This window comes from Oryzias latipes, chromosome 7 (genome assembly GCF_053564925.1).
Source record: "Oryzias latipes strain Hd-rR chromosome 7, Olatipes_Hd-rR_3.1".
Lineage (NCBI taxonomy): Eukaryota > Metazoa > Chordata > Actinopteri > Beloniformes > Adrianichthyidae > Oryzias > Oryzias latipes.
The window spans coordinates 10,355,716-10,382,996 of record NC_136243.1 but is presented as its reverse complement, the minus strand read 5'-3'; the positions used below and the strand labels follow the sequence as shown (position 1 = coordinate 10,382,996).

Genomic DNA, 27,281 nt, shown 5'->3' with positions numbered 1-27,281 from the left:
GTGGCTGTTGGGCCGCGTTAAAAGTTCTCATCTGATTGGCCCTCAGTTCTGTCGCTCAGCCTGTTGTTAGGTAATTTGGACCAATGGGGTTCAGCTATGGGCCGAATAAGGGAAATAGGAGGGCTGGAGCGGAAGGGGGGAATATAAAGTTGGGAGAAGCGCTCTCGTCTCGCTGGAGAGAATAAGGAGTTGCTGAATTAATCGTACGGCGTTTGTTGCAGTCTACAGTAACCAGAATAAAGAACCTTAAAAGAGGTTAAGTCTCCGTGCCTCTGTGTGGGAAAGGGACGCTACATTATTGTATGGCTCTTTTGAAATTACATTTCAAAATATGTTGCGTTTATGGCTCTCTTGGCCAAAAAGGTTCCCGACCCCTGGTCTAGATGAACTCAACTATGCTGACTCGAAGGACTAGCATCTATAACATAGACCTTTCTAGAAATCTATTTGATTTATGATGTTTGGAATACAGAACATTTTTGCTGCTGCAGTGTGAGGTCGTTGCGGTATAAGTAACTGTTGCATCACATATCAACGAGAAAAAAAATTCAACTTAAAAATAAAACAAGATTACAAAATAGATTAAAGTTGTGGTGTTTTAGCATTTTTTAAGGTTAATTTTATAAAGAACTGCAGAGTTTTCTTTAGGTAGTGGTTTTGTTTAAGTTTGATAGAAGATTTGTGTACTACAAAACAACAATAACAAACAAAACATTCAAAAAAATCCTTTTTTTATTCACAAAAAAGCAAGTAACAATGAAGAAAACATTTCATTTGGCTCATACTAAGGCTGTTTTATGTAATAAAACATAAAATGATAAATCCTTAAATTTAGTACAACACATATGTGACACCTGCATAATACAGACCAAAGGTTTGGACACACCTTAACTTTTGGTCTGTACTGTAATTATACTGATCTGCAGCAGAGATGCAATGATTCCCCTCCTCAATTCAGTAAAGGCTGCAACATAATATTTCACAAAAGTACAAATAAACATATCTCTAGCTTTGCATCATATATATATATATATATAAACTGAGTCAAAACAAAGAAAAGGTTTTATGCAGAGAATGTGGTAGACATTTCAGGAGTTTCCGAACCCGAAAGAAATTCTAAATATTTTCACTTTGTGACACAGCAACTCTGTTCCTGCTGCACACAAACATATAATGGAAAATCTTACAAACTTGTTGTGGGAGCTGTCGGATGTGAGTGAGAATATTTTCACTCATCTGAAGATAAACCAGAGGATTGAGAGCACTGTTCAGACACACAAGCCCCCGACTGATCTGATGACCTGTAAAAACATGTTTATCCCACCAAACACAGATATTCTGTTTGCTCTGAATTCTAGAAAAGAGACTTAGGTTCCTAAAGACGTGATAAGGAATATAACAGACGGAGAAAAGAAGAATCAAAATGAAAAGAAATTTCACACACTTTTGTCTCAGTGTCTTCTCTATAGTGTTCCTGCGACAAAGAACAAAAGTCACATGTCCGTAGCAGCCCAGAGTGACGAGTAATGGGATACAAAATCCAGTGGTTGTCCACACAAGGCTGTATGTTAGGTAATCCTCAGTCTTTTCATGGCTTGTAGAGTGGAAGCACTTTTCTGTGCCATTGACTGATTTTGGAAAAAAGATGTCTGGCATACTTTGAACAATCACCAAAAGCCAAACAAGGACTGAGATCAGCACAGAACGAGTCACAGTTAGTCTTCCCATCATTCTCAGAGGATGGACGATGGCCAGGTACCTGTACACACTAATACAGGTGAGGAACCCGATGCTGCAGTACAAGTTCACGTTGAAGCAGAATCTTGTCATCTTGCAGAAAGCGTCCCCAAAAACCCATTTCCTTCCGCTGAAGTAGTACACCATCAAAAAAGGAAGGGTGAACAGGTACAAGACGTTGGCAAGTCCGAGGTTGAGGACAAAAACGTTTATGGTTCTCAGTTTCTGCCATTTCTGCAGCAACAGCTTCAGCCCCCATGCATTACCCATAAAACCAACGATGAATGTGATGGTGTAAAGAGCAGGCAGCATCTTATTTTCAATGTTTTCATAGTTGTAAGAACAATTGGTTAGGTTCATCTTCTCTGCTGGAAAGGAGCCAGTCTAACTGCTGTCCTCTACGGCTGAGTTAGAGTGAAAGAAATGAAAGCAGAACCCAACATGAAAAACTTCCCGTTAAAGCCACACCCAGAAATAAAAATATTTCATAAGAGCTGTTTGGTGTTAGGGTTTTTGTTTTTCATATTTTATATTCTAATATTCCTTATTTATTTCATTTAACTTTTACTTTAACAGGTCATTTCCAAATAATTTTTATAAAGTCATTATTTACTTCTTTAATCCCCTAGAACTAGACAAAAGGCACTTCCTTTACACAGACAACAAGAGCACTGCTGCAGAGAAGAGAAACCTTCCAGTTCAGTGACATTTTTAAAAGTTGAACTAGGACAGCTTTCAAAAAATGTACTTATAACTGACAAAAAGTCCAAATTTGCAGCTAATCCATTTCAAAACTCTTCACAGAATTTACTACACTGGACAGAGGATGTCAAGATGGGTTTCAGTAACTCAGACATTTGAGAGCACTGTGACAGTAATCTACCCGACCGTTACATGCACGCACTGTGGTTCTGCGCGCCTGTCCAGGCTCTCTGGCAGCAGGTATGTGCCGATCTATCAGTCTGGCTTAAGGTTTCAATCACGGCTTCACCGTCACTTTGTGTGCTTGGTGACATGAGTGCCATCGATATAGAAGAAGGATTAGCATCTATCATTTTCATAACTCTTTGTATTGCTAAAAAAACTATTTTAATTGGAAAAACAAGAAAAATATAAACTTTAGTCAACACAGAAATCTGCTGTTTGAACATATCAGCTTGGAAAAAATGTCAGCCCAAAGTTCAAGTAACTTTGAAAGAATTCAGTTTCCCTGGTCTCCCGTGGCTGACTCCATGATTTAGGAGGTGGGGGGCCTGGTCGTCGCTGCTCCTTGCCCTTCTGCCGTGGTTCGGGGTGGGGGTCGGGGCCTCCGGTGCCTGGGGGGGCGGTGGGGGCCCCTCTCCCCTCAAAATATACACTCCAACATAAAACACACACACATGCACACCCTCACAAACACACATACACGCACACATATTTCAGGAAGGTGGGACCTAGGACCATCTGTCCCCTACCCCTTCCCTGGTGGGGGGTACGGGTCCCTTGGCGACAGCTATCGTTTCCCCTGGGTGCCGGTTTCCTGGTCCCGGCGGTGCTCTCTCCGCTCGGGGGGGGTTCACATTACACCTGGGCCGGAGGTGTTCGTGTCCCTGGGGGTGGGTTCTGGTCCTTGCCCCTGGGCGCTGGGCCCCGCCAAATTTCCAACAGCGACCGAGCCTGGTCGCGCCATGTTTACAACACCCCTTGTGGGCCCCCTTTTTCCCCGGGGTGCTCCCCTCCAGGGTGGGGGTGGCTGGCCCCTGCCTTGCTCCTCCCTGGACCAACCGTGGGCCGGGTGAGTGGCTGCCTGGAGTGCGGAGCGGGTCTCCCTTGGGGGGCCCTGGCTCGTAACTGGGGTTGGGGAGGGGGGATGCCCGGAACTCCTGGGTGGTGATGGGGTGCTCGTCTGGGGCTGTGGGTGCCCTTCTCGGGTGGGGCCCTGCGTTGGGCTCTTCCGGCGCGGCAGGGGGGCTGCTCTCCTGGTTGGGTTGGGGCGGCGCTCTCTTTCCCCCCCGTGCTTCCCTGCTCTCTGGCTCTGGGGGCCTCGTGGCGGTCCTGCCGGTCCTGGCCTAGGTGGCGGATTTGGTCGCCCGGGGGGCGGTTGTCCCCTGCCTGCTGCCGTGTGGCGTTGGGGGGTTCCAGCTGCCGCTGCTGCTGCGGTGGGGGTCTGTGTGTGGGGGTGGCTGGGCGCTCCTCCTCCTTCTTGTCACATTCCACAATCCATTTTAGAAGAACATAAACACTCACCTGAGCACAGGTGTTAGCTCACCTTTGCACTAATAGTTTGCATGATTGAATGAATGATTTCACACTAATTGGTTCAAAGGCATAGGTATGCGTGTGTACATGTTGACATGTGGACATTTTTGCAGCTAGCAGGTGTGTTGATAACATTTGAGTGTGTGTGTGGACAGGCCTCGCCCTTTTTGTACTACATTTAAACCTTACCGTAATGATAAACAACCAGTAAACCTGTCTGCTCTATGCTGCTTCATGGTCTTATCCCACCCCCTCCCACTATCACCCCCCCCCTCTCTCTAACATCCCTCTCTCTTCTTCCCTCCTTTCCTTTTCCGTCCGGTCCAACACCAAAGATTTTCAAACATGATTGAAATTACCAAAGTTTGGCCTCAATTACAAAAGGGGTTTATTCAGACATACCTTTGGTTTGTCTGAAGATTAATAACCCCTGTTGTTAAAGTGAAATATGTCCAACACAGGAGGCCCTCAGTTCTCATCTGTCTGCCCAGCTGTTGGACAGGACAAGTTAAAAAAAATTATAAATTTTTTTTTTAAAAACTGTACTTATAAATATCTATTTTATGAGGCCTTTCATTTCATTTTTTCTTGTTTTTAATTTCTTTAGATATTTTTTTCCCCTAAGATAATTAAATCAAATTTATTTTCTTAGTTCTAATTTGTCTCTTTATTTGTAAGTTGTCTGTTAATGTATTAAGCATTATTATGTTCTTTTTCTTTTTACCGTGTTGACAAACTTTTTCCAAATACGACAACACTGACACGTGAAGATCCTTTCAAATAGTTCCGGTTCCGGGTTACAGCAGCAGGACGCGTGGCGTGCCTCTCTGCGAATACAACTATCTTCAAATTACTTAAAAGGTTGATTTTCTCCAAAAAAGAGAGCTGACCATGCCCCCGAAGAAACCCCAGGAATACGAAGACCTCAAAAAGACTCTTGACATTATTCAAGAGACGCTGAAAAGTTTTGTGGAACAAGTGTCGGCTAAGCTAACGCCACTTTGGGAGATGATGGAAGAGTTCCAAAGATTTCGGGCTCAAAACGAGCAGCGAGAAAACCGGGTCGAGATTCTGGAGAAAAGACTGGACGATGTGGAACAGCAAGTAAGGATGAATAATGTCATTCTCACTGGAGTACCATTCAAGACTCGAGCGAAGCTGAATGCAGCTGGAGCAAGCACTGCTAATGCTGGCGCTAGCGTAGCTAGCAGTGCTAATACGGAGATCGGTGCAGAGTCTTTGATACAGCAAATACATTCATTTCTCACATCTAAAGGGATTTCCCTGGATCTCAATACCATCGAGACCTGCCACCTGCCAAAGGAGACGGATAAACCAGCGATCCTCATCAGGTTTGTGAATCACAAACACAAGCTAGCTTTGATGACCCAAAGGAAACAACTGAAAGGTTCGGCTGCTTATCTGAACGACCATCTGACCAGAAGGAATGCTGAAATCTCAAAACATGCACGGCTTCTCAGGAAGCGTAAGCAGATTGAGAACACTTGGGTTAAAGGCTGCAGGATTTACGTCAAACCGCTCGGTCCAGAGGACCGGTCCAAAGTTCTGGTTGTGAGCACCATGAAGGACTTTGAGAAGTGTTTGATCACGGTCGTCTGAAACAACATGGAGTAATAAACCAAAGAGCCAAATAATTTCAAGAAATATGACACGTGGATTCCTCACTTTTTCTGTATGTCTGACGTAACCTGAATAACAGCAGAGTTCTGACCTGCAGACAACTTGACCTCAACTTTCACCGTCGCTGATATCAGCTGAAGAAGGATATGGACCTGAATCTAATGTCTGCAGACATAACATGGAAGAGAACTATTAACTGTTTTGAACCCAGAGGATCAGCTGTTATCAGTAAAAGAAGAAATACCAACCTTGGACAATCGACAGTTATGGACCCTTTTTATTTTTCCCCTACAGCATTTCTTTATTATATATATAAAAAAAAAAAATACAAAAAAAATATTAAAAAAAGTAAAACAAATGATTAATCACTTATTGAAAATTGTTTAATTGATTGACTTTTAATGATATTACTTCACTTTCTCCAATAATTGATAAATTGATTCAAGAATCTTTCCTAATGTAGCATAATTTTGCACATGTTTTTAACTTTTGATACTTGATGAAATTTTGCTATGAAAATTCCTGAAACAGTGTTGTGTCTACTTTACTGATATAGTATTATGTTTTATTCATATGAATGGCTTTTATAAGTAACATAATCTGCATATATTTCAGATGACTGATCTGCATTTGCCATGTTGATTTCTAAAATAGTTATTTTTGACGTAATACTTAAGTAATTCATCTTTGTCATGTGCTTTATCGATATCTTATGATTTTTAATTCTGTCTGATAAAAACTGGGAACCGGATATTGATAAATCATGTAATAAAATGGTTACAGTATAACGGGGTGGGATTATATAAGTTCGCTTCCTTCCACTCCCTTTCAAGCAATATTTATTAAAATGTCTAATTATCCTAAGTTTGATTAGTTACTGTATGAATGTATAACTGATGTTTATATTGCTGTTGTGTATTATTTCTACTGAATTGCTTAAAATAAATCATTTCAAATCAAAATTTCAAATCAAAGGTCAAGACAGATTGAATATATCCCCTAACTCACTGAATACTGTTCAATTATCTGTTTCTTACCAGTTTATTTTCTTAAAAGCCATCATTGAAGGAATGTTTTTTCTCCCAATGATTCTTGTTATGAACTGCTCCTGTTATTTAGAATATATTATGTAATCAAATTAAACTTCTGACAACAAAACAGCAGACAGTCTCACGATAGTAACACATCAAAACTTTGCACTGAAAGATTGAAAATGACTGAAATGTGAAGCTTGAATCTTCTCCCTACTCTGTATAAAGTTAATTCTATGGTCACATATACAACTGCTTTTGTGCGATGGAGAGACATCGGCAGAATCTTCAAGGTCAGCTGCTGCCGCCGGATTTTTTGGGATATTGTTAGCATTGTTGGCATGACGGCAGATGGCGGCAGTCTTTGTGGGGATGACGCTAAATCGCAGGCTGGCAGCGGCTCTGATTGGGCGATGTGTAAATGCCTCTGGTCGGCAGCGTTTCAAGTGAGGGGGTATATAAAAAGTGGGTCATTTTGCATCACTGGTCATTCAGATTTTTTACACCAATTATCTTGTCAATTTACAATTTTTTAAACAACAAGCCTTCCAAGAAAGCTCAATGTTCTGTCTTCTTTGTATACCTCTGAGCATCAACTACGATTCGTCAATACGCAGGTCTCTAAGTCGCTCTGGTGCTTTCAATCCCTCATCCCCATTTTGACTTATGGAGGCCAGATCGCCAAATTGACCAAATCACCTCCGGCCATTGCTGAGTGCCTGTGCTGCTCCAGTACGGTTTAGAGCAATCGGCCGGTGGCATTTGGGACGGCTGGAGGGTGGCAGTCTGAAACCGCCGATCATTGGAGGGTTTTGGAGAACTTGGAGACCTTCCCATCAGTCAATTTTCGCACTGCTGCCTTCCTGCCACCCACCTGCTGCTGGACTGCCACCCGGCTGCCTCCAAATGTGCCTGGGTAGCCACTGACAGATGTCAAAAAATCAATGAGTCGCCATTTAATTTTAACTTTCTCTTAAAATTAAAGCCGCTGCAGGGCGTGTGAAAATACTGCCTCCTGATTACAAATGCCACAGTGCGGTCACTTGCCGAATTTGCCAGAAAATTAACATTTAGGTTGCAGTGGTGTGGAATTTTGGTCTATGTGACCGTAGTCTAAGTGAATGTTTTAGATGGTTGTTTAAGATGGCTCTCAAGTACACAGCAGATTCTGTATTTATAAAACTCTGCGTGTAATTACACCAGTGGATATTGCTTTTGTCCAGCTGAAGGTTAGGGCAGGAACACAACTCCTAAAAAGTAAAGGAAAATCTCAATGAAGGTTGTATCCACAGCATTTAGTGTTCACTTCACAGATTATTTAAATAGTGAGGCTATTGTATTGAGGTGATAGATCCACTTTATTTTATGTTTTCCACAAAAAGGCTTGGTGTAAAACTGAATGCAGATCATCTGGTGATCAGCTGTAAAGGCCCCTGAAGGGCTTTGCTTAAATCCTGTTTTCTTATTATGCAAAAGGTAAATGTTCACTCTTTGTCTTCACCTCACTATGTATCAAAATGTTTCAACATCTGGCTCATTACTATTGTAAGGCAGTTACTTCAACATAGGATAACCCCCTGTCAGCCTATTCTTATTAGTTAAAGAAGTAACGTGATATTAAGTTGTGGGTAACGTGAAGAGATTTCACAAGGTGCTCACGCTCATCGCATGGACAGGTCTCTCTGCTGTTCTGTGCCAGAGCAAGAGCCTGAGCAAATATTGCAAGCCTGTTGCTGTTAAAAGGCATTATCTGTTCTTACCTGCTCAAGACAAGTAAAAGTTTCCGAGCAAAGACTGCTTGTCGTGTGCAGTGATTTCCCTCCCCACGCACGTCCTCCTGGAGAGTTGCGCAATCGCCATCACCGGGAAACCACAGCACGACACTATTTTAAAAACTCTGTTTCCGAACAGGTGTTCAAGGAAACACAGGAACAACTAAAAAAGGCTGGATTTGTTATTTAGATTAAAATCTAAAAGGATTGTTCCTCTAGTTTTTGACAAACTTTTCTATAAGTCTTAGATGTTCTAAGTTGTTTTCAAGTACAATAGCACCACATAGAGGCCATAGCATTAACACTTTCTTGCAAGTTCTTGCATTATTTCCCTTAAACTGTCACTTCATCATTTTGTCTGTTTCAGAACCACATGGAGGTCAGCTTTGTGATCGGAGACATGGGGGGGAAAGGGCATTTCTAAAATTTTAACTAAATGAGTAACTATTATGAAAATCTGTGTTATAGTGACAGTATTCATGTCTAATGGAACTTGTTGGGTTGGGCTTGTTGCCCAACCCAGAACGTGTTCAGAGCTGCATTTACAACTAAAAATAACATGCAGAAAAACAACCAGAGTTCACTCCTGTGGCAGGATGAGTTAATTGGGCTCCAAAGCGTAGGTACTCCCATCATGAGGCCTAAAGTGTCCAGTTTTCTGATCAGAATGTCCGGGATGATTGTATTAAAGGCGGAGATGTAGTCCACAAAGAGCATCTGAACATGGCTCTGCTGCTCGTGGCTCAGCGCAGCATGCAGGGCTAAGGCGATGGCATCCTCTGTAGACCGGTTTGTGCAGTATGCAAACTGGTGGTGGTCGAAGTCTGGGGGGAGGTGGTCACTGATGTGCCGGAGGACCAGTCTCTCGAAGCACTTCATGATAACTGGAGTGAGGGCCACTGGACGGTAGTCGTTGAGGCTGGAGATGGGGGATTTCTTCGGCACTGGGATGATGGTTGCAGATTTCAGGCAGGAAGGTATCACTGCCTGGGCCAGGGAGAGGTTGAAGATTTCTTTAAAGATGGGTGCGAGCTGAGGAGCACATGCTCTAAGCACTTTGCCAGGAACCCCATCTGGGCCAGCTGCCTTTTTGGGGTTCACAGCTAGGAGCGCCTTCCTGACGTCGTCCTCAGTCACAGTAAGTGACGTGACTGGAGAGGTGGAGCTGGATGGGATTGGGGGTGGGGGTGGGACTGGTGCGGCAGAGTTCTGTTGTTTTGGAGCCTCAAAACGTGCGAAGTAGTTATTCAGCTCCTCTGCTAGGCTGCATTTAGATGGTCTGTTACTGTTACTGTTACTGTGGTCGGTTACTTGACATCCCCTGTAGTTGGTGATGTCATGTCATGTATGCCCTTCCACACCTCCTGCGTGTTGTTGCTGGACAGATGGGACTCGATGGTCCTCCTGTGGCCCATCTTAGCCTTTTTGATCCCCTTCCTCAGGTCAGCACGGGCAGCTCTGTACAGAGCTCTGTCGCCTGACCGGAAGGCAGCGTAACGGGCTTTGAGGAGTTTGCGGACTTGGGTGGTCATCCAGGGTTTCTGGTTAGGGAAAACCTGGATGCTTTTGTCCACAGTCACATTTCCAATACAGAACTTGATGTAATCCAGCACCGTGCTTGTGTGTGTTTCCAGCTCCTGGTGGTGAAACAGATTCTAGTCCGTCTGCTCAAAGCAGTCTTGTAATCTGCTAAGTGCATCATCAGGCCAGGTCGTTATAGTTTTTGTGATGGGCCTCCCACTACGTCTGAGGGTGGTGTAGGCTGGGGGTACCAGGAGGGAGAGGTGGTCTGAGGGGGATGGCTCTGGATCATGTTTGATGTTGGTATAAACATGATCCAGAGTGTTTTCACCCCTCGTGGCACACTTAGCATGCTGGTAAAAATTTGGCAGTACAGTTTTCAGATTAGCCCTGTTGAAGTCTCCTGCAATAATATGAACGCCGTCGGGGTGGGCTCGTTGATGTTCGTTTATGATGTTCAGCAGGAGAGAGAGGGCTTTGTTTGTGTTTGCGTCGGGTGGAATGTACACCGCCGTAACAATAACAACAGTGAACTCTCTCGGTAGAAAGAAAGGCCGGCATCTAACAGTCATGTACTCCAGATCAGGAGAGCAGAAATTGTCTATAATTGTCCCATTGTTTTCGTGTGTGTAGATGCAGAGCCCCCCTCCTCTGCTTTTACCGGAGTCTTTTGTTCTGTCCCAGCGTAGAAGAGTGCGGCCTGCTAGCTGCATGCTAACGTCGGGTATCCCCGAGTGTAGCCATGTCTCGGTGATGATCATTACACAGCAGTCACGCACGTAACGGTTGTTAGCGAGTTGTAGTTGTAAATAATCCATTTTGTGTGCCAAGGATCTGGCGTTGGCGACATACAGGCTCGGAAGAGGTGGCTTGTGTGGTTGATTCTTCAGCCGTAGCATAGCTCCAGATCGGCGGCCCCGTTTCTGCTTCCTCTCTTTTTGCAGTCTGCGCCGCCTCCAAGTTCCGACAACAAGCCACGGAGAGCCCGCTGGTCTGGCGATTTTGGCCGGGATGTCGTGCGTGTAGAGAAAGTCGTTCGAGATAGATGTTTGATGATGATTTCCTAAAAAACAGAAAAAACATACAAAAACAACAAAAAATAGCACTGAATAGGAGAGCCGTAAGCCGCAGCGTCCTTGCGCGCCGCCATCTTGATAAAAGGGATTTGGGATAAGGGATTATTTGTATAACACAATTTGTACACAAAGTAATTCAAGGTGCTTCACAAAACAGAAAAATGCATTAAAATCACAATACATCATAGAAATAATCAATGTAAAATTTACTTTAAAAGAAAAAAAAAAGAACATTCTTTTTTAACATTGATTTAAAAAGAAAGGAAAGAAATGAAAGAAAAGTACAGATAGGGCCTTCCAGTCATATACATGGCTAAACAAAAATGTTTTAAGTCTAGATTTGAATATGAACACAGAAGAGGCCTGTCTTACGACTTCAGGGAGGTTGTTCCATATTTTAGCTGCAGAATATTGAAACGCTGATTCCCCTTGTTTAGTCCTGATTCTGGGAATCAACAGGAGGCAGCCCCCTGAGGTCCTCAGAGTACGAGATGGTTCATATGGCACTAACATGTCAGAGATGTACTTTGGTGCGCGGCCATGGAGAGACTTGTACACAAGCAGAGCTGCTTTGAAGTCTATTCTTTCAGGTACAGGGAGCCAGTGCAGAGACTTGAGCACAGGACCAATGTGATCATACTTCCTGGTTTTGGTCAGGACTCGAGCAGTAGCATTCTGGATGTACTGAAGCTGTTTTACGCTCGTTTGGAGAGGCCGGTGAGCAGGCCGTTACAGTGGTCTAACCTACTGGAGACAAATGCATGAATAAGTATCTCCAGGTCTGGCTTTGACATTATGTTTTTGATTTTGGCAATGTTTTTCAGATGGTAAAATGCCACTAATGTTACTGACTTGATATTGTTGTTAAAGTTCAGGTCAGAGTCCATGATTACCCCTAGATTTCTGACTTGATTTGAGGGTTTAAGAGACAGAGAATGAAGGTAGCTGCTGAAACTTTCTCTTTGTTTCTGTGGGCCAAAAATAATAACTTCGGTCTTGCTTGGGTTTAGCTGGAGAAAGTTGTTCTGCATCCATGCACTGATTTTTTGGAGGCAGTGGCTGAGTGAATCCACCGGCCCATATTCACCTGTTGTCAGTGACACATAGATCTGAGTATCATCTGCATAGTTGTGATAAGATATGTTATTACTGCGTATTAACTGCCCTAGTGGCAGCATGTAGAGGTTGAACAGAAGGGGTCCCAGGATCGATCCCTGGGGCACACCACAAGTCAAGGCCATGTAGTCTGAGACACAACTCCCAATTTCAACAAAGAATTTCCTGTCTTCTAGATAAGACTTGAGCCAACTTAGGGCAGATCCAGAGATGCCAACCCAGTCTTGGAGTCTGTGCAAAAGGATCCCATGATCAACAGTATCAAAGGCAGCACTCAGGTCTAGCAGGATTAAGACAGTGACTTTGCCATCATCAGTGGTCAGGCGGATGTCGTTGGTTACCTTGATAAGAGCAGTTTCTGTGCTATGATGGGGTCTAAAACCTGACTGGAAGACATCAAATGAATTGTTTAATAAGAGAAAGTCAGTGAGCTGTTTGTAGACAACTTTTTCAAGGACTTTTCCTAAAAATGGCAGATTAAAGATAGGTCTGTAATTATTCAGTACAGTGGGATCAAGACCGCTCTTCTTCAGGAGGGGTTTACTGACTGCAGTTTTTAAGGCCTCGGGAAATATTCCAGATTGAAGAGACATGTTAACTATTTGAGTAATTGGTGGCAACACACTGTTCAGGACAGACTTTAGAAATCTAGTGGGTAACACATCAAGGCAGCATGTAGACGAGCTCAGACGGGTGATGGTCTCTTGGACAGTTTGGTCAGTGACAGGTACAAAGTGAGTCAGCTTAGAGTGAGTAGGTGGCCGTTGTTGTGGAGTTGATGGATTTTTTAATGCCCTGTACCTTGTCAATAGAAATACAGCAAACTCATTACATTTAGGTGTGCAAACCAGTTCTATTGGTAGCTGGGTTGGAGGGTTAGTTAATCTGTTTACTGTTGTGAACAGGATACGAGAGTTGCTGCTGCAACTTCCAATGATTTCAGAGAAGTACCTTTCCCTTGTTCTGCATAAGATCTGGTTGTAAGCATACAACTCCCCCTTATACATTCCATAATGAACCTGGAGTTTTGACTTGCGCCACTTTCGCTCAGCTCTGCGGCACTGTTTTTTCTATGCCCTGACTAGATCATCGTTCCTCCAGGGAGCTTTCTGTCTATGTTTTCTCAATTTAACCTTCACGGGGGCAATGGCATCCAGATGCTAGAAGTATCAGAATTCAGCATTTCATCAACATTGGCACCAGAGGCGTTTTCAGGGTTTATCATTTCTAAAAACTGTGCCCTAGTGCTCTCATTTATTTGTCTCCTTTGGACAACTGCAGGGTCAGGCGATGGTTTGGGCGCAACAGACAGGTTAAAGAAAATACAGAAATGATCATAGAGGGCGACATCAACCACACTGACATTGTGAATAATAACCCCCTTTGTGATGAGCAGGTCCAGAGTGTGCCCTCTGCTGTGGGTGGGGCAACTCACATGCTGAATTAGATCAAAGGTTTCAAGGACAGCATTGAGCTCTTTTGCATTTCTGTCATTGACATTATCAACATGAACATTAAAATCACCTGTAATGACTAGACCATCAAAGTCTGTGCACACAACTGAGAGCATTTTCAGTGAAATCATCAATGAAACTTTGGCTTATGCACAGTATTAGTCACCTGCACACACAGATATCCTGCTAAAATAGCTAAAACTAAAAACAAAATAAGGTCTCGATCAATGATGTGATGGTCTGGGACCCATTGGCGATCCGCAGGTCCATAACCCTCCCTGTTGACTAGGTATTGTATGCCCCGGCCTATTCGTCTGGAATCAAGCAATGTTTTGACGGTGTAGATCAGACCCCCATCCACGAGACGAGGAGCCGGTGGAGGTACCAGAGCGGAATGATGGGGCGACGTGGAAGATTGTATGCAATAAATTAAACTTTTCAATAAAATTGTTCATTTATTTAACAAAAAGTTTTTAATATCTTGGAAATAAAGATAATTGTGAAATTGGTCTGTAATCTGTAAATATATGGCAATCTTCATTTTTAAAAATTGGAATAATTTTAGATATTTTCATGTTATTTGGAAAAATCCCCCCCCTCCCCCCTAAAAGTCATGTTTAATATGAGTTAGTGGTTCAACAATGAACTAAATTGTGTTTTAATCAATCTTTGGATCTTTTATTTTAAAATTTTCTTACAATGTCTAGTATTTCTTTTGCACTAACTTCAAACACAAACATTGAAAACTTGTTTGGTTGGATTTTAAGTTTTTTCAACTTCTTTATTGGCTCTTTTATTGCCATTGCAAGTTTATTTCCAACATTAGCAAAGTATTCATTTATTCATTTGCAATAAGCATTGGATTTCTAACATGAATATCATCTTTAAAAAAAAAACCGTGGATACTCGTTTTTCTTAATGTTTTTTTGTTTAATTTGTTTATTATTTTCCAAATTGTCTTGAATGTGTTATTTGTGTTGCTCAATTAACTCATGATAATGGTGTTTTTTTGGAATTTCTTATTTTATTCACCAATTTCTTTTTATAAGTTTTACATTTATTTTCTTTTTTCTTTGCTTTTTACTTTTACAAACTGTCTGTCTGACTAATTATAATAATTGGACAGTTTAAATTATAAATGTGCCGTTACAGAAAGGCATCATAAGCTGCATTCACATTCTTAGAAACATAGATTTCATTCCACGTTTGATTACATAGAGCCCTCCTAAATGAATCATTGTTATCAGGATTGCAACACAACATCTTGTACATTTTTCCTGGGTCTGTCATAGATTTTCTTTGAAGACACATGTTTCAACATTGCAAACACAGGCAAGTGATCAGTAATATCACAAAACAAAAGGCCTCTTCAAGGTTTACTTCCACCATCTTGTTATCATCAAGCCAAGTTTCTGATTCAGCAATCACATTAAATCTTTTTAAATATTTAAGAAACAGTTCTATAGAAGGAAAAATTCTTATAAAAACTTCTGCTGTTGAAGTGAATAACTGATAAGCCTTCTTGAGTGTCCACATTATTGTTAAACTGTTCCACATTATAATAATTACAACTAATTTCAAGATCATTTTAATAGTTTGAGTCCAGGTCAATGTCATTTTCAAAGTCATGCTTCGTGTTTTCAGATTGATAATGGATATATGAATCAGACTAATTTTCTGTACACTGCATTAAGTGATCCTTTGCAGCTGTGTTAACTTTACACCTTGTTTTATTTTTCATTGTATTGTCTGTCATAATTATCAGGCATCCAGTCCAGTTTCCAAATTAATGTGGGGATACTTCCTAGGTGTTGTTTGAACAGTCCCAAACCCGTTCCCAGCATACAGTACCTGCTTATTTCAGTCATTTGAGGTGATCCACTTTCATGTTTGTTATAATTATTGAGCGTGTAGATTCCACTCCGTTGGGTCTGATGTAAACTTTCCCATTCCTTGTCCAAGTTGTCCTTAGTAGCTGAATTTTTTACTTTACAGACATTACCTGCACAAAAACAGATGGTTGCATTTCAGGATTTTTCTTTGAAATCGTGGAGATGTTTTGCTTTTCCAGAGTAATATTCTTGCTGTTTAGAAATTGCAGAAGTTGTTGTTCCAATGACTTTAATTCCTCTGTAAGAGCGTCCTCACCTTCATCCATTCCAGATGCTACTTTGGCATAACTGGGATGTTTTGTTTCAAATCCTGTGATGATAACATCTTTGTTTTTTGCTAATTGTTCCAGGAGTTCAATCTTGTGGTTTTTTTGAATAATTATTTCTTTCAGTTGCTTGATAACCTCAGGAAGATCCATGATACTTTTTTGCTGAGTCATAACTTTACTTATCTCAGAACTCATAAAGGATAGTGATTTTTTTAATTTCCTCCATCTCTTTTGACAATTTTTTGGTTGCCATTGTTTTTTACAGTCCAAATTATTCACACTTGTCCCAGTTAGTAGGTAGATTTTGGTGAAGCTGCTTTGTCTTGATGGTCCAGGTGTTCTTCAGGCTAAACAGTTCTTGGTATTAATATTCCACCAGATTTCCAGCTTTAACTCGCAATACTCTTCAGATATTATATAGTATGTAGATTCAGCACTTGAAAGCTTTAGATCAGTGTGATTCCAAATTAGATCTTGTAGATTTTAGTAACTTATGCCTTTGTCACAATTGCCCTTATGGGTAGATACGGCTGGCGCTTGGTGAGTGGCCTTTAGCCCCTAGGCCTCTGTTTTATGGAGTAGGCTCCCAGCTCATGTAAGAGAGGCCGACACAGTTACCACATTCAAAGTTAGGCTTAAAACATTGTTTTTTTGGACAGGCTTATTGTCAGACAAGCTAGTAACCAGATAATATTTACCTTACTGTTAACATGTTGGAATTAAACTTAATTACAATAACAATTAGTTGTTGGTATGCTTCTAGAGGTTTGAAGCTGGGGAAGTTATGGTGCACTGGGGTTCTGTCCTCTTTTCTCGTCTACTTCTACTCTCCGTCTCTTCTCTATTCTTGATCATTACTTATCATTTAGTTCTCCGTGCCTCCATTTGGTGCAGTGCGATTCATGTATGGTCCCTCATTCCCTCTCCCCAACTGGGTTGACGTCAGACAACAGGACAGGAAGGGTTAATAACCCTTGTGCTATCTTAGATGACCCCACCCTTACATTGACGTTTTCTCCCTACCATGACAAAGGTGGATGAAGGTGGAAAGATTTCATGTAATCCATGGACACCAGTGAAGATCACAAATCATTGAAAAAAAAGGTTCAGCGCACTGTCTAGGACAGGGGTCGGCAACCCAAAATGTTGAAAGAGCCAAATTGGACGAAAAAAACAAAAAACAAACATGTCTGGAGCCGCAAAATATTAAAAGCCCTATTTAAGCCTTATAATGAAGGCAACACATGCAATATGTATGCATATTAGCCTACTACCAAAATGACTAAGTTGTTACAAATACATAATGAGCATTATTAACGAATGAATGTTTATTTGCCCTGCAGTGCATTCTGCGGAGAACGATGCGTCACGTGACTGCTCTGTTGTGCAAGTTTAACTTCATTATAATAAGAATGAATTATGTTTCATTGCTTTGATAAAATTAAAGAAATGTAATAAAGAAATCTGATTTTTGATGTCATTTTTATTTTGAGGATTCGAACAAAAAAATAATAAAATGGAACGTGCATGCCCCATGACAGTCAGCTTGCGCTCGGATGACAGAACAGCTTCAAGCATTTGCGGCGCCTGGAGACTTTCATTCAGCTCGTTTAGGTGGCTTGTCACAGTCATTTCCACCAAAAAGTGCAGCTTTTCTAGCCACACAGGATCTTCCAGTTGCGGGTAGTTCAGGTCTTTGCTTTTCAGGAATGTTTTCACGTGTTCTAAACAGACGAAAGAGTGACGCAAAACGTCACCCCTGGACAGGCATCGGACTTTGTTGTGTAGCAGGATATCAAAATATTTCCTTTCAACTTCATCAAGCAATGCACAGAACTGACGGTGATTTGATTTACATCAGCCACCTGCCTAGCGGTCCGCTAAAAAAGTAAAAGTAAGTACAAAGTACAAAGTACTAAAAGTAAAAAAAAAAAATATAGCCCTGCTGGCAGAAACGTGTGTCGCAGGCTATGACGCAAATTTTCGTTGACATAAATGTTGAAATTGTAGTGGCGGTCATGTGCATTTCAGGTCTGTTAGCAGCAGGGGATTGTGGGATTGTTTGCCCACGTTTCTTTTTTATTTATTTTTATTTTATTTTATTTTTTTATTTTTATTTTTTTTACTTGTCCTGTCCAACAGCTAAGCAGGCAGATGAGAGCTGAGGGCCTCTTGTGTTGGACATATTTTACTTTAACAAGAGGGGTTATTCATCTTCAGACAAACCAAAGGTGTGACTGAACAAACCCCTTTCGTAATTGAGGCCAAACTTTATTCATTTCAACCATGTTTGAAAATCTTTGGTGTTGGACCGGACGGAAAAGGCAAGAAGGGAAGAAGAGGGAGGGATGTCAGAGGGGGTGACAGTGAGAGGGGGGGGTAAGACCATGAAGCAGCATAGAGCAGACAGGTTTACTGGTTGTTTATCATTACGGTACAGTTCAAATGTAGTACAAAAAGGGCGGGGCCTGTTCACACACTCAAATATTATCAACACACCTGCTAGCTGCAAAAAATGTCCACATGTCAACATGTACACAAAACAGATAGTGTTCACGAACGCATACCTATGCCTTTGAACCAACTAGTGTGAAATCTTTCATTCATTCAATCATCCAAACTATAAGTGCAAAGGTGAGCTAACACCTGTGCTCAGGTGAGTGTTTATGTTCTTCTAAAATGGATGGTGGAATGTGAAAAGAAGGAGGAGGAGCGCCCAGCCACCCCCACACCCAGACCCCCGCCGCCGCAGCAGCAGCGGCAGCCGGTATTCCCCCAACGCCACAAGGGAACAGGCAGGGAACAACCGCCCCCCGGGCGACCAAGACCGCCACCCAGGCCAGGGCCAGCAGGACCGCCGCGATGCCCCCAGAGCCAGAGAGCAGGGAGGCGCGGAGGGAAAGAGAGCGCCGCCCCAGCCCAGCCAGGAATGCAGCCCCCTCGCCGCGCCGGAAGAGCCCAACGCAGGGCCCCACCGGAGAAGGACGCCCACAGCCCCAGACGAGCACCCCACCACCACCCAGGAGTTCCGGGCATCCCCCCGTTTCTTTCCATATGGCAGTTTTGTTGTTCCACCTTAGTTTATTCTTCCTGTTATGTTGGTTCTTTATGTTGCACCATGAGTGTGGAAGGGAGACAGGTTGATGACCACTGTGCAATGTTCAATGTGGTGAGTAATCAAAATAAATGGGTTTGATAGGCTGGAAAGAGGCTGCGCTCTCTGATTCTCCATTTGCCTCCTCCTCTCTGAGACTGTTCAGAGTCTATGAGTTGAGTGGCTGACAGCAGGAAAGATGTGTGAAAGTGCTGCTTCCTGCAGCGAGGTGTTCAGGTCTCTGACAGAAGGAGCTGCTCAGTGCAGCCATGGTCTCTTACAAAGGGTGATGAGGATCGTCCAAAAGTGTACACATGTGTACAAAGTTGTGTTGCAGCAACACAATGAAACTACTAATATTTTTAATAGTAATATAAAGCATGTATTGCTCTTTTAAATAAAACAAATACCGGTACATTTCCAGAAATAAGCCACCCTTTTACTGATAAGAAACCTTTTTAGGTGCAAACGCCATTTCTACCACTTCCCAAGAGATAAAGAAAAGACTATTGTAGCACAGGAAGTTGTGTGACAAATGTGAAATCTGAAGGAATGTTCTGTCATCTTCACTGATGCCCTCAGTATCAGAAGAATCAAAAGAAAAGATAAAGTCAGAAAAGTAAACTACTTCTATCCTGTCTGCCAGGAAGTTTCCGTTTTATGCTTTCAGGGGGGAAATTTCTTTTTGTGATGTTAGATATCTGAAACCAAAAAATGAGGTTATGCTGTCACACTACTGTCTTAGGGAGATTCAGTCACTTTCAGCAATGCAGTCATGGTTGTATGCTGGTGATGAGCGTAACTGTTTCTCAACACAAATGTATCGGCTTGAATCCTGCATCAGGGCTTCTGTGGGTGTCAGCTTGGGGGGGCTGGGGACCATGAAAGACCCAAAATGCAGAGAGGGGAGGCACACAGTTCCAGGGCAAGGGATTTATTCAACTAAAAAAAGCGCTGCAGAGCAGGAAGACAAAACTAAACTTACTGTGGGCATAGCATGAACACATGGCTGAAGAGAGTCGGGGAAGAGACATTAATGGACCAGCACAAGAGGAAGGCAGATACAGCGGAGCCTCATGTTTTCCGGTTGGTTGGGCTCCATTGTTTGCATACACTCCAAAGTGGCCTCCAGTGGACCATGGAGGTGACCGGCAAACAGGTTTCATCCAGTGTTACAAGAGGGAAGGCTCTTTTTAGAGAAGATGAATGCCTGCACTAAAGCATTCTCAGCCCACCCCCACTTCTGTGATAAATCTTTTTCTGCAACACATGAGATATATGATAGCAGTACGCTGGGCTTGTCCTTTAGTGTTTGGCAGGGCCGAGGTTCACTGCAGACTGCAAGGTAAGGGGAGAGGCAGCATGCAGGAGGCGTCATAAGGGAGGCAAAGGTCATCGGCAAGTTGTTTCTGACCATAGAGACATTTTTGTTTACAGTCTGCACCAGTCCTTTCCTGGAAAGCAGTGTGAGCGTTGCAGTTTGCTGAAAGGTATGCACGGGCTTCTACAAATGGGGAGGGGGGACCCTTGAAATGCAAAGACCTGCCTGTGACATAAACTAATACCCTGATGCCCCATTCCACATACCAAGACTGAGGAATCCTGTGACAAACACCTGGGGCCTGTTTCAGAAAGGAGGTTCAACCAACTCTGAGGTTAAACTTGAACTCTGAGTTGGTCTATTGAGAGATTAACAACTCTGAGTTTTCTGTTTCAGAGCAGCTGATCGGAGTTAGGTTAATCAACTCTGAGTGGACTGATTCACTGAGGTAAGCGTGCGCACCGCAACTATAAGAAGCCATTATCAATGGAGCGCAGATATTACGAGTCCCCATGGCAACCGTGAAAAAAAAAAAGTCTGCATATTTTTCGCCAGCTGAACTTGACGTGCTGCTGCCGAGTTACAGTGAATATGAGCACATATTCCGGATGAAAAGCAACACCGCTGCATCTGCGAAACAGAAACAGTTAGCGTGGGAAAACGTAGCTGCTCAAGTTAATGCCTAAGTTTGCATTTAAATCATTGTTATAAAATATTGTCTGTAATAACTTTTTAAATAGCGTAAGGTGTGAAATAAAAAATGGCGATATTTAGGTTTACTTTTGAAGTGTTATTCCTGGTGTAACTGCATGAAATGCTGCATAGTGTACAGAACCAATCGGGGGGAAAATGCATTTAACGTCGGTAATGTTTAGAGGACTTTTTTTGTTAACCTTCCCCTCTTGCAAACGTTGGTCAGTTTAATATTTATACATGCAATTGTGTTTTTAAAAGTGAGCTTTTGCCTACCCTTGTATTGATCAAGTGGTATAGGTCTATATGGGATTAAGAAAGTAAGCAGTACTAGCAAATTGTGTTTCCAAAAAGTAATTGTTACATTAATCTAATTCAATGTCCCTGATTTAATTTTCATGTAGATGTAATCCTGCAGGAATTAAAACAACATGGCTGCAGCTAATAATTAAGTATAAAAACATAATTCAATCAGGTCAAATGTGAGCATGTCATGGATGTAGGCTTTGTTGACAATATTTGACATATGAAAGATCTACATAGCAATACATATCTAATGTTGTTTTCATTGTATATATGTAATAGACTGCAACGAAAAACGGTAACGCTCAAACAAAAACATATGGGAAAATGACAAAAAATTGAGTCTAGGTCTCAAAATCCTCGCACGACGTGAATGTAATTCTCTACAAATTAATGCAGCCTCCTCGTCTATTGGGTCCTCCAAAAAAGGACAAGCCATTCTTGTCACTTAGCTTGTCTCTGTGTGACGGAAATGTGGGCAATGAAGGTTAAAGCGAAAAATAATGCTTCGTCTTTAAATAAGGGAGGGGACCGGCAGAAACCTTGACTTTAGAGAATAAAACCTGCCCCCGACCAGGTTAGGTTCACAGCGTAAGTAACCATGGACACTGACTCCAAGTATAAGTTACCTCTCTTTCAGAAACGGGTTTGACTTACTCTGTTTTCTCTGGTTTAACAAACCTCCCATTCTGAAACGGAAAACCCAGGGTTTCCCTGATTTCAGGGTTAACGCACTCAGAGTTTACACTTAACCTCCTTTCTGAAACAGGCCCCTGATCTGAAAAATTTGGAAATATTTTGGTTTGAAACTTTGCAAATCAGGATAAACACTTTGATGAGCATTAATGCTAAATCTGCAGAGGAAATAGTTATAGATGTGCCTCTATTGTCACTGTCCGCATGTACAATGAGATCAAAAGCCATCGCCATATCAGTGAAAAACATATAAAATATACAAAACAAACATATCAGTTATGTGCAAAAACAAGACATACATAATCTGAACATGTTGGTTCTGTGCACTCAGTGATTAAGTAACAGTGTTAGGGACGCCCAAGAAAATCCATTTTCACAATAAAGACGTGAGAAAAATATTGAAGTTAAGAAAAACTAAATAAACAAATGTACATGTGCATATATACACAGGTATGTGCCAGAGTGTAATCAGGACATTCGGAGTTTAAGAGGGTTAGTCCTTTCACAAAAATAGCTGTTTAAAAATCAGTTTGAAAGCAGAAATAGACAGAATGTAATTAAAGTCAAACCAAAATAAAAATCTGATATGCATGTAACCATAAAATCACTAACTTTAGTTTCCCTGTTCTTTTCCTATTTCTGAACTTATTACAATAGAGGCCATTGTATGAGAACTGGACTGACAGAGTTTTACATCACCCAAAGAAAATGATTTACTACCAGCTCCAACCAAAAAGAGTCAATCCGTCCAAAAAAGTTCATAGTGTCTTCAGTTGTCAATTTGGTCGTCATTTTTTCATGGCATGGACTCCACCACGTTCAGGATTCAGGATTCTTGTCATTTCACCACAGGAGAAAAAACTAAATTCGTGTCTCTGTTCCAGGACCAGTCGTTTACAGTAAGATCAGGACAGGAAGTAAGAGACACATCAATATGATATATCACGATTCTTACTGAGTATTGCACAGAAGAGAATATATCACAGTATTGCACAGTTCCAATGATTATTGCACCGTCCTGTGATTGTTGCACCGAAATTTAGCACAGAAGAGAGTGCATCACGTAGCACTGCTTTTTTGAGTTGTCCGTGAGAGGGCGGGGGTGTCACAATGATCTTCCAGAGTTCAGCAGCCTTACTGCTTCAGGGAAGAAACTGTTCCTCAGTCTGGTGGTCCTGCTCTTTATGCCCCGCAGCCTCCTGCCTGAAGGGAGCAGGGAGAACAGAGGGTGTGAGGGGTGAGTGGGGTCTTTCAGGATGCAGGAGGCTCAATTCCTGCATCTGATCTTGTAGATCTCAGTGGTGGTCTGCAGGCTGTAACCCACTGTCCTCTGTGCAGCTTAAGTCACTCGTTGCGGAGCTTGTCTCTCTGCCACAGAGCAGCTGCCGTGCCACACAGTGATGCAGGAGGACAGGACACTCTCTACACACCTGTTGAAGGAGGTAAAGGACTGCGATCCCCATCCCAGCGCTGATGTGCCTTCTTGACTAGGTAGGAAGTGTTGGTGCTCCAGGTAAGGTCGTTGGAGCTCTGCACGCCCAAGTACCTGAAGCTGAAAACCACTTCCACCACGGCCCCTCTGATGTGAAGGTTAGGAGGGGCGTGTCTGTCCTTCCTGAAGTCCACAATCATCTATTTGGCCTTGTTCACGTTGATGCAGAGCTTGTTATTGGAGCAAGTGTACCAGCCGGTGTCAGGAGGATTCATGCGCAGTGTTTTATTGAACACATGGAGAGGCAGGCGGCTGGCAGCCGTGGGTCAGAGACAGGTGAGAGTCCAGGATCAGGCAGAGGTAGATGGTGGAAGAATGCTCAAAATAGCAGGCCAGAGACATAAGACTTCACACTGAAGGGAGTGGTTACTGATGGGAAACAGCTGTGGGGCTCCTGGGAGAATGACAGCAGGGGCTGATGGGAAGTGGAGTGTGGAGAAACAGGAAGTGTTAGTACTCTGGAGATAGTTCTTGCTGATAGCCAGAGGGGGAGACAGGGGACCGATTCATGACAGCCAGACAACTTCAGGAAGCAGTGATTGGTCAGAGTCAGTCTTTATTATGGCAACCATTCTTACCAATCAGGAGGGAGCTTGTTGGAAGTCCACATCTCTACCATTTGAAAGTGGGCTCTGGGAGTCTGTCAATCAAACGTTTGGAATGAGTAAGCAGTTTTATTTTTTAGTTTTTCTTCTCAATAGAAGTCAGTGGGATTTTGGCTTCTTGGTATAAGCAGGTATTTCCTGTTTGGATTGTGTGGGGGAGGGGTCACTCAGTCCACTTCTCACATACAGTCAAAAGTAGAGATAGGTAGAAGTAAGTTTCACCCATCTACTGTCTGGAGATGTCTGCAGCTTGAAAGCTAAACCTCAGATGTGGAAACAAGCAGGAAAACACAGGAACTGGTCTGTTCGAGGTGCCCAGGACTGATCGTCAAACACAGCAAATGTTTGTCTGTAGTGGAAGGCAGTCTATGGTCAAAGAATAGTGAATGCCTGTAGGAAACAGGGAAGCATGGTGGAAATCTCTAGAATGTTTGTGGCTGCATTTCTGCAAATGAAATTGGAGATTTGATCCGGATTAATGGTTTTCTCAAAGCCAAGAAGTGTTGGCAGATACTTATCTAGCATTCAAAAACCATCAGGGAGGCGCATGATTGACTCTAAATGTATTTAGCAGATGGACAACAACTCTAAATATATGGCCACAGTCATTAAAACCATCTTCTGAGTAAAGAGGAACAGGATTACTGGAAGTGAAGACATGGCCCTCCCAGAGCCCTGATCTAAACATCATGGTTAGTCTAAGATGACATAAAGAGATGAGATCTGTACCTACCAGACCTGTTCTGTCAAAAACTGACTCCAGGTGGATTTACAGTAGAATAATGATGTTTTGAAGGCAAAAGTTGGTCACAAAATATTGATTTGACTTAGATGTCCCTACTTTTTGCTGTTTGATGAAAAACTCAGTTTTTTAATGCATTCTTTGTTCCCAGTATGTATTCTTCTGTCTAAAACTTCAAACTAATACCCTAAAACTTTGCACATAGTATGTATATTTATCGCCCCAGGCAGGTTGGAGCGGGTGGAGGAAAGTGTCAGGAGTGTTGTGTGACAGAAGAGTGCCAGCAAGACTCAAAGAAAAGGTGTACAAGACAGTGGTGAGACCAACTCTGCTCTATGGGTTAGAGACGGTAGCAGTGAGACAGAGACAAGAGGCTGAGATGGAGGTAGCGGAGATGAAGATGTTGAGGTTCTCCTTAGGAGTGACCAGGTTAGACAGGATATGGAACGAATACATCAGAGGGACGGCTCATGTTGCCTGTGTTAGCGACAAAGTCAGAGAAGCCAGACTGAGATGGTTTGGACATGTTCAGAGGAGGGATAGTGGATATATTGGTAGAAGGATGTTGGAGATGGAGCTGCCTGGCAGGAGGGCAAGAGGACGGCCAAAGAGGAGATATATGGATGTCTTAACAGAGGACATGAAGTTGGCTAATGTTAGGGTAGAAGATGTCCATGATAGAGTGAGGTGGAAAAGGAGGATTCGCTGTGGCGACCCCTGATGGGAAAAGCCGAAAGAGAAAGAAGATGTATATTTATCGCCCCAGTACCCAAAACTTGGTAGGCATGCCACATGCACAGGACCAAAATAGGGAAGTCATTGGGAAAAACATGCTACGCATTGATCTATGAGGTTTAAAAGGAGCTTGAAAAGAGAAGTGGTTGATGGGGAAAACAGTAGATTTATCTTTGTCACCATTTGGAAACGCCTGCACTGAAGTTTTTTACTGAAGCAAAATGTTTGCAGGAGGTCATTTAAAGTAGAAAAAAACAACCCAAAACATATAAAAACAATAGACAAACAAATACAATCAGTATTTTAGTCAGTAAGAAAATTAATTAAATTTAATGAAACTTAAATAAGTTTTCAGCTATCATACACAAGATAAAAAGAAGAACTTTAGTCTCACGTCAGAGGAAATGGTTTGGAGGACTGATCCAGATTTTAGCTGCTTTGCTGTGCTCATCCTGAGTATGGGCACCAGTGGTTGTCCATGAACTTTGCACATTTAAATTGAACAGAACCAAAGAGCAAACAAAAAACAGATAATTTTAAACCTAAGATTTGAAAGTGAAAGTATTTCAGGACTATTCTACAATCCTGGAAAAAGGGAGATGGGAATTTTTTAAAGTTTCCACCATCAAATAAGCAAGTCTCTGCATGTAAGGCGTCACATGACAACAACCTTCCTGGCAGTTAAAACAAAAATAATACGCAACATTACTGAAATAAACCCTGAGGACACTGCCACGTTAGACTGACGTCCAGCATAAAGTCCTGCAGAAACAAAATCTCACTGGAAGATGACAGATCGATGCCCAAATATAATCAACAGAAGTCATTACTGTTTTTATTTAATTCAATTTACCAATCTCAAACATTAAAAAATTAAAGATTTGAGGCTTTTTCCTCACCTCAGGACCAAACAGCAGCTTTTTCAGGAATTCTAACTTTTTGCTCTTTATAACTTCAAATTACATGAAACAGGCAGTTTTTGAGCAAATCAAAGAGGATTAACTGTCTGATGAGTCAACTGAAATAAGGACAATCCTTTGAAATTGATTTTGGTTGACATCAAATGTGTTCCAGGCAGGTCTCAGGAGGAAATCAAAGGTCTTGTAGATAATAGCAGTTCAGCCTAACCACAAACCCTGGTGTCTATGTTTATCTGAAAACACAAACAGTCTCCTTTATCAAATACTCTGAGGAGGCAAAGATCCCTATTGATATGTAGACGTAGGGTTACTCACTCAAGATGCAGAAAACAATTTATTTTCTGTAGCTCTGATTTACTCTAAAGCTCCACTCTGATCATCTTTAAGGGTTCCTAGTGGTTTTTTAATTACCATTATACCATTTTCAGACAAATCAAAAAATGTGTATCATTTTCTAGGACTTAGTTTTGGTAGAGCAGCAGTAGTTCATCAGAATTTTGCCTCTGACTTGTTGCCGGGACTGTTGGCGCAGAGCAAACCTGCCCACTTCTGGTCCATCTACATTAATTTTCGTAAACGATAGAAGAGCTACGGTGGTCTAAAGAATTTAAACACTGGAGCTGAAGCTCTGGTGTTAAAGGTCTGTAGAACAAATTTAAAACCAAACCAAGATGTCCCATCATCCATCTGTTTAAGCTCTCTCCTACTGGCTTACAGCCCCATCACAACCTAACCTAAAACCTTACCGGTGCAAAAGAATTTCAAGTGATGTTGCAGCTAGCCGTACAATTATGAGCCAGATAACAGCTCAGAATGCAATTTAAGCCTATATTTCTTTATGTCTGTCCTCCATCTGAAAAATGCCACAAGAATGTGTTAAAAACACCAAAAACAGTTTTCTTAGAAGAGTCTTAAATCGTTGAACACTGTAAA

General features: G+C 42.1%; 1 protein-coding gene across 1 annotated transcript; it reads right to left on the bottom strand.

Moving 5' to 3' along the window:
- Positions 1 to 714: 714 nt before the first annotated feature.
- LOC110015388 (P2Y purinoceptor 1-like) lies at positions 715 to 4,216 on the bottom strand. The gene has a single exon (XM_023956912.2). It carries the CDS (start codon positions 2,095 to 2,097, stop codon positions 1,117 to 1,119), a length of 981 nt encoding a protein of 326 aa, XP_023812680.1. The 5' UTR covers positions 2,098 to 4,216; the 3' UTR covers positions 715 to 1,116.
- Positions 4,217 to 27,281: the final 23,065 nt, after the last annotated feature.

Excerpts from the sequence above, each read along its gene's own strand:
- LOC110015388 (XM_023956912.2), bottom strand. The coding sequence starts at position 2,097 with ATGAACCTAACCAATTGTTCTTACAACTATGAAAACATTGAAAATAAG.